This window comes from Pristis pectinata, chromosome 1, assembly GCF_009764475.1.
Source record: "Pristis pectinata isolate sPriPec2 chromosome 1, sPriPec2.1.pri, whole genome shotgun sequence".
NCBI classification, from domain to species: Eukaryota; Metazoa; Chordata; class Chondrichthyes; order Rhinopristiformes; family Pristidae; genus Pristis; species Pristis pectinata.
The window spans coordinates 105,290,415-105,298,233 of record NC_067405.1 but is presented as its reverse complement, the minus strand read 5'-3'; the positions used below and the strand labels follow the sequence as shown (position 1 = coordinate 105,298,233).

Genomic DNA, 7,819 nt, shown 5'->3' with positions numbered 1-7,819 from the left:
TCCTTTATTTTTTCACATTTCATGGCTTATAATGCAGCTCACAGCTTTAAGATTGTTCACAAAAGCTTCTATATTAAATATAGAATATTCTCAGGCACTAATGTAATACGCATTTCTTTTCATATGATATTTTCAGAGCTGTTTCACAAATTAGTATTTTACTTAATGGGCATGTCACATGGGGCATTTCTTGGAATGTACAATGTCTTTTGACTCAATTTTTTTTGCATTCTCAGTGCATTCTGTGGGTGCAGTGTAAAATACAATATATTTTGCAGAGGGATAATTTTTTTAATAACAACTTGTTGGTTCAGCATTCCTGTTCCAAGTCAAAGCCATTATGAAATAACATGTAATTAATTTTCAATTGAATTAAGAATTTACTACTTTAATTTCAAAATATTACAAAAATCTTCATCATATGCTAATTTCCACAGAAAGCCAAACCCTAACCAAAATGAAATAATTAATGATAATCAGTTCATCTTTATCTATTCAGCAGTCCACATGAAATCATTCAAGAGTGACAGATAGTCAACTTTCAGCAATTAATATTGCTAGGTATGCGATAACCTGCAGGCTGAGTATACCTTTCTATCTTGGCTCCCCAGAGGGATGCTTTTGATTTGCTTTTGAGAGCTTCTTCCTACTTCTCTATTGAGTAGACTATTAAAATACTAACTGTTCTCTTCCTTGAAGAAATGTAATATCCCCACTGACTAATGGGAATCTCTGACCCATTACTGTTCCAAGTGGAGAAGAAGCATTCAGGATGGTATTGAGAACATCAAGCTATGCATTGGGAGCACATATAGGCCCTGAATGAGTGGCAGAATCTACCCACCCACCTACCCCATCTGAGGAAGAATCTACAGTTCCTATACTGGCCTCGGACCCCACAAAACCAGAGTGAAAGTAAGTTATCCTCAATCCAAAGGGAATGCCCAAGAAGAAGATAGCTCATTGAGAATCCTTCTGAGTCAACCAGACAGATCCTGCTAATCTAAAATGGACCTAGTCGAGAATGGTATGAGAAACCTTTTGATAGTAAGTTTAAATGCCCCCATGTCATACCCAATGGATTGAATGAGTTAAAATTTCTTGCTCTAATTCCAATGTTAACACTGATCCTTGCTGATATGTAAAGCCCAAGAACATTACGGCACATTGTGGATGTCACATCATTGTTGAATCAAATGGCTTTTCAGCTTTATGAGAATTTGGCAGGTGATGTCATATCAATCTTAGTTGTTTCATGATTTTTAATTTTTGTGTTTCTGCACAAGATTTTTACTATAAACTGCAATATTATATTTTAAACTATGCAGGAAAATTTGCCTCTGAAAACCAATAACTCAGTCCATTTTGTTGTCTGATAAATTAATTTTTATTTGCCAACTTTAACTTTAACCCATGCAATCTAACAGCTTAAGGCTTAATATTTTCCACATCACTGGACGCATTAACACAATACAAGAAAGCATTGTATATCATTGTACATGAACATTAGCATTTTCTTGTACATATGTACAGAAATTATACACACAGCATAACCTTGCTACCACATTTCTTTAAGCCAGCTTTTTAACTGGGAAAAGCAGCTTTTTTAACAAAAGGTATAAGAAATACAGCAAGGCACACATTGTTAAAACATTTCTTCTCTTCCTTTTCTTAAGAAGCAGAAATAATAAAACTTGACTGTGTATTGAAATGAAATACATATAATTGCAATATACAGCACAGTAACATTGTTTTATAAGTTCCAGGGTTGCATAGATTGGATCTATGTATTCTATATTTATATTGGCTTAATATTAATTACAGAAAAAAAATCAAGATATGATAATTGAGATTCAACATGAAGTTCAAACTAATTCCTGTTATAAATATTATGCTCCTTCCCATCTATTAAGTTCAAATAATATTCATGGTTTCTCTTGGAATTAGCACATTTAACATAACAAGGCCCACTTTTCTGTGAAGGTGTTTGCTCCCAACAGATGATATGGATACATTCTCCCCTAAAATCCAAACGTTACTCCTGTAGGTTAATATGTGAAAGGGCATGACAAGAATTGACACAATATTATACCCCCGTACCTTTCCAAATGCTGTGGTTTCCCGTTCAATATCAAAAAGTACCTACACCAAGAGAATGAGGACATTTACAAGCTGTATATCAGAACGGAGGAGGTCCTTGGAGGTAGCTTAGGACAAGAGTCCATGAAGAACAAAAATGCCGGATTTTGCTGCAATCTGTTGGTATTACCAACAAGGGAGTAACTGCAACTGCCATACAAAGGATCAGCAAAAGCAACCAGATTACCACACCTGCATGAAAAACTCGCATTTGGAAGGAGCTTGTCTTCAAGATCAGTGAGGAAGAGGATGGTTCAATTAGATTAGATGCTACCTTGGGAATAGTTGGGCAAAAATGGAGCAAAGATATGGCCAGATTTCTGGAGGGAAAAAGAGGCAAATATACGTTTAGTCAGCAACAAAACAGTAGAAAATGCTTCCTTCGGTCAACATTCTAAATAGACAATATTACATCTACTTAATAAAAATGTAACATTATTAATTTGAACTGTAATTTTAATTGGACAGACTACTGAGCTGTTTCTGAACATCAATATCAAATAAAAATATTGAAAGTATGAAAGATTTTTTGTCAGCCACCAAAAATTTAATTACTATAACAGTAGTACAGTAAAATAAATTACAATGGCATTAAATCATTGTTGAGCTTTTATAAATTTTTTATAACAGCTTCACTAAAGGAGGTAAACTATCGTGTGTGACCTTTCTTTTCTTGCTTCATCCTCATCTGTGATCTTAAATATGCAGACAACACCCTCAGGTACATGTGTCAATATGCAAACAACATTGATTGAAGCAAAGCCCAGTGATAATGGATACATAAAGCAGCAATTGTTGGGCTTCACATGAATATAAAAACCTGAAGTCATGGCTATCCGTAATGCAAAAAGATGAAGATGGCACAGTTAAAAATATTCACTATAGATAGTCTTAAACCTAATTCATTCTATGTCTATTCTGCTTTACATATTTTAAACTTCAGGTTTTTCCTATATCTAACAGCATGAAAGCAATAACATCTGGCCAGCCATAGGGTTCGATTTTCACAGTGAAGACTCAGTCTGGGAATAATTAAACCATGCAGCAAAGAGCAGGAGCTTGTGATGAGGATTATGAAGAAATGACTCTCAGAATACAGTTGAAGAGATTAACGTAATGCGCATCCCTTGTACAGCTTCTAGGAGGCACTCCAGACATGCATTTATTCACCTTCTAAATTAGGCAGAAATATCTCGATCTAGCTAGTTACCTTTGCTTTTGATCTTGCTTTGTTGCTACTGACCTCTACATTTATATAGAAACATGACAGGTAAAAGAAAAAGAAAAGCAGTAAGCAGTGAATTCAGAAAGTAACAAGTGATACAGGAAGTTGTTTACAAAGACAATAGTATGTACTTCAGTGCATTAACTATATCTTTTTCAAAATAATTTTTCCAAAGGCACTTATTTATAAATGAAATTTGAACCAATAAAATTCAAGTCAAAGGTACAGTATTACAAAGCATATTCAGTTTGATGTCAAACAGAATAGTTCCTGGACGGAACTATTGAAAGATTTTGTTTTCTGTTGACTATTAGTAACTTTGCACACAATTGCAATGAATAGCTGGCAGTTATGCAGCAGATGCAAGTAATTGCTTATAGTTCAAGCCAGTTTATGGGATAGGAGGCAAGTGACTGATGTTGCAGCCCCAGAAACTTTCAAACTGAAATGCACTAAGGATAACAGCGGAGGAGGCAAGCCCATCAAGGAAACAGGAGCAGTGGACATTTTGTGCAAGCATAGTAATCTTATTCTCTATTTTGCAAAAAGATCTAAACTGAGTGAGGGTAGATCACAATCCAACAATCTCACAAGATTTTGAACCTTTTAGATCCAGTTTTTGCAAACACAAAATAGTACTGAAATGCTGCATAGTCTGCTGTACAGAGAGGGTTTTGCTATCTAAGGGCTAGTTTAAAGGATTTTAATCAGCCAAATATTTGCAAAGTAAAGAATATTTAATTGACTCACATCCTATACCTTGGGTACAGACTTGGCAGCGTGAGAGTCACTTGGAAGTTCACTGTGGTGGGATACACAAGCTGTAGATTTGGTTTCAATGGTTCTAGAGTTTTGATCTTTCCTGAGATTCCTTCCTACACTTTTTTGTGAGTTAGTGATCTGTAAATCAGAAAAAAAGTTTTCCACTTCAGTTATTAGCAGTTTTTGTTCAACTTCCATTTCCATCAAATTAAGTATAAAATGTAACATGTGACTAAGCCATGCCGCATTAAGACAATCATAACAAATCTCTGCATTTAATGTATCCTCCGCCTAACCTCTTGAAATTTCAGATGTCATAGGCATTACTGTTAATATCCAAATCTGATTATCAAGTTGAATTATCTTCACAATGTGAAAAATACCTTATATTTATTAATATTAAAAATATGCATGGAAGTTATGGCTAGTCTAGTCACAAACATTCTTCGTGAGCAAATGTGGAGTTTTACTGTTACATGTTCCTTATCAGCATTGAAAGCCAATGACCAAAGAACTGATCAACTGGGGAAAAAACAGATATAAACTGTTAACTGCTGCAATTTTCAATTTCGTATGAAATATTATTTATTTGTATTAAATGAAACAGGTGATTGATTTGTAAAAACAAATCCAATGGTAAAATACCAGGTTACAGGCAAACCTTCCCAATGATATTAAAAATGTCTGGTTATTATTTCAAATGTGTTAATTTAGGTCCATCTCCATGAAATCACTAGCAAAACACTAATGGATGCAAATGGACTGTCCCAAAGATCTATGCTTCAAATAAACAGTTTCTAAAGGGAACAGGAATAGAACAGTGCTACGAGAAAAAAGGGATTTGGCATTTGTAATTTTTTTTTGCCTTCTGTAATAACTTTCCAGGTTATGGTTATTGCTCACAAATCCAAGATTTACTGCCATCCTCTTGAAATTAAACCTTTAACTGCTGCGGTTCCTCTAGTGATGGTGCTCCCATAGTATTAGGAAGGGAGTACCAGGTGGGAGTACCAGGATCTAAATCCAGTTACATTGAAGGAACAGTGATCTACTTCTAAGCCGTGGGTGAAGTATAACTTGAAGTGGAACCTACAAGCAGCCCTTGTCCTGGTTGGTGGTAGAGGTTGCAGGTTTGGGAGGTGCTGTTGGAGTAGCATAAATGAGTTAACTGCAGTGTATTTTTTTAGATGGTGCACAGTACAGCCCTAATTTCAGAGATGGAAGTAGTACATGCATAGAACAGTGGATGGGATGCCAATCACGAAGGGTTCTTTGTCCTGAATGGTGTTGAGTTTCACAAGTGTTGTGAAAGCTGAAATCACCCAACCAAGTTCTATCACTGTTGATTTAGGTCTTGTAGTTGGTGGAAATTCGAGACGTTAAGAGATGAGCCACTGGCCACCACATCCAATCTCTGATCTGCTCTTGTATGGGTCTTTTTATGGGTTGGTCCTGTTAAGTTTTTGGTCACAATGATGCCTAGGATGCTCTTGGCTGGTGATTAAGCAATGGTAGGCCTTTGAATTTCAGGGTAAATGGTTAGAGATAGTCATTGCCTGGCATTTATGTGCTGGAAATGCTACTCGCCATTCATAAGCACATGTCTGAATGTTGTTTATAGTCTTGTGACAGACCGGGATAGCAACTTCTTCATTTACTTTAGAAGTTGCAAATGGATTCAAACATTGTGCAATAATTAGTGATCATCCCTTACTTTTCAAAGAAAGTAAGGTCATCTATGAAGCAGCTGAAGATGATTGAGCCCAGGGCACTGTCCAAAGGAACTCCAACAGCAATGCCCTGGAGCTGAGATGATTTACCTTCAACAACTAGAACTAACTTTCCTTTTACAAAGTATGAATACAACCAATTGAGAATTTTCCTCTTGATTTCCATTGTCTTCAGCTTTACTGGAGCCTCTTGACATCACACTTGCTGTATTTAATTCAAGGAAAGCCATTCTCGCCACACCTCTGGAATTCGGCTCTTTGGTGTGTGTTTGGACCAAAACTGGAATGAGTTCTGGAGTTAAATGGTCATGGCATAACCCAAAGTGAAGACCAAAAGTTGACAACACCTTCCATCATTTTGCTGATTATCGAAATTAAGTTGACTGGAAAATTATTAGCCTATTTTTACGGACAAGGCAAATCTGGGACATTTTCTACATTTAAGGGTTATCCTAGTGTTGAAACTGTGGAGGACCAGCTTGCCTAGAGCAATAAGTTCTTTTGCTATATAGCTAGAATGTGCTTGGTCCAATAGCCTTTGCTGATCTCATCTAATTCTCTCAGACATTTCTTGTCATGTGGATTGAATTGAATTAGCTGAAATCTGGCTTCAGTGATGGTGGGGATCTCAAGAGGAAACCGAAATGGATTGTCCATTTGATATTTCTGGATGAAGATGGTTACAAATGCTTCAGCATTATCTTTCAAAGTTGCCTCCTGGACTCTGCCTTGATGAAGATGGGGTTGTTCTTGGAACCTCTTCCTCCTGTTGGTTGTTTAACTATTTATTCATCACTATTCATAACCAGATGTGACAAGACTTCAGATCTTTTATCTGATCAGATAGCTACGTGGTTGCTTAATTACATCTCTTGCATGAAGCTTTTGTTGTTTGGCATGCATGTAGTCCTATATTGCAGCTTTGCTATGATGAGACCTCTTTTTTGGTTCTGTCTGTGCTGATCTTCTTCACAGATCATTGATTCCTGGCTTAATAGTAGTAGAAAGTTGAGGAATATGCTGGGCTGTGAGGTTACAGATTGTGACGGACTATAAATTTGCTGCTGCTGATGGCCTACAGTTTCCCATGGATCCCTGTCTTGAGCTGTTGAATTTATTTTAAACCTATCTCATTATCACACACAGCATGATAATAATGCAACACAACAGAGTGCATGGTGTCCTAAATAGGACTTTGTCTTGACAAGGATCGTGTGACAGAAATGTTGTTTAACATTAAAGAGTACTGACTCATCAGATGATGGTAATGATCAAAAGGCCGCTTCCTTGCCCATGTTGCCATGAAACATCATAGGGTCTGGAGTCAGCCATTTGTTTACCATTGTGCCACCATCTCTGTTGATCTGTCCTGCCAATGAAACAGAACATACTCATGATTTTTGATGGAGGAGTCTGACACACTGGCTGAAAGATACAATTGTGTGGAATAACTATGTCAAGCAGTTGCTTGACTTATCAATGGGATAATTTACATCTGGGATGTAAAATTTTTGGGGAGATGCCAGTGTTGTAACTGTACTGGAACAGCCTGGCGAGGTGCTCATGAAGAGGACTTACACATCTCTTGGACTGAGAGAGATTTTGTTGTATTTAGTTTCATTTATACTGTATTTCAATAGCAGTTCTAAGACAAGCAAATGGTTTACTGGGCCTTTTCAATGGCTATTTGAGAATCAACCAAATTTCTTTTGGCCTGAAGTCAAGTAGATCAGACTGGGTTAGGGCAGCAAGTTTTCTTTTCTGAGGGAAAGGAATTCAGTGAACTGTATGGGTCTTTATGACAATCTGGTAGTTTCTTGGTCACCGTTATCAGTTTTATTTTTAAGTCCTCAATTTTAATTTAATGAATTTAAATTCCCTGTTGACCATGGTGCAGTTTGCAGCTGGGGAATTTAAACTCAGTTAAGTAAATAAATAGTGCTCATATTTAATGCAATTAAAT

At 36.5% G+C, this 7,819-nt stretch overlaps 1 protein-coding gene across 4 annotated transcripts in view; it reads right to left on the bottom strand.

Moving 5' to 3' along the window:
• Positions 1-7,819, bottom strand: part of akap6 (A kinase (PRKA) anchor protein 6) — a 303,452-nt gene continuing 295,633 nt past the window's right edge. The window contains exons 15-17 of one of the 4 annotated variants that reach the window (XM_052027008.1): positions 4,115-4,264; positions 3,350-3,384; positions 2,430-2,459 (exon numbers count right to left, since the gene is read on the bottom strand). In XM_052027008.1, the coding sequence (XP_051882968.1) occupies positions 4,118-4,264 (147 nt within the window). In that variant the 3' untranslated portion in view covers positions 2,430-2,459; positions 3,350-3,384; positions 4,115-4,117. Of the gene's footprint in view, positions 3,385-4,114; positions 4,265-7,819 lie in introns of all 4 variants that reach the window. The other 3 variants (XM_052026999.1, XM_052026993.1, XM_052026990.1) reach the window with 3 other exon arrangements.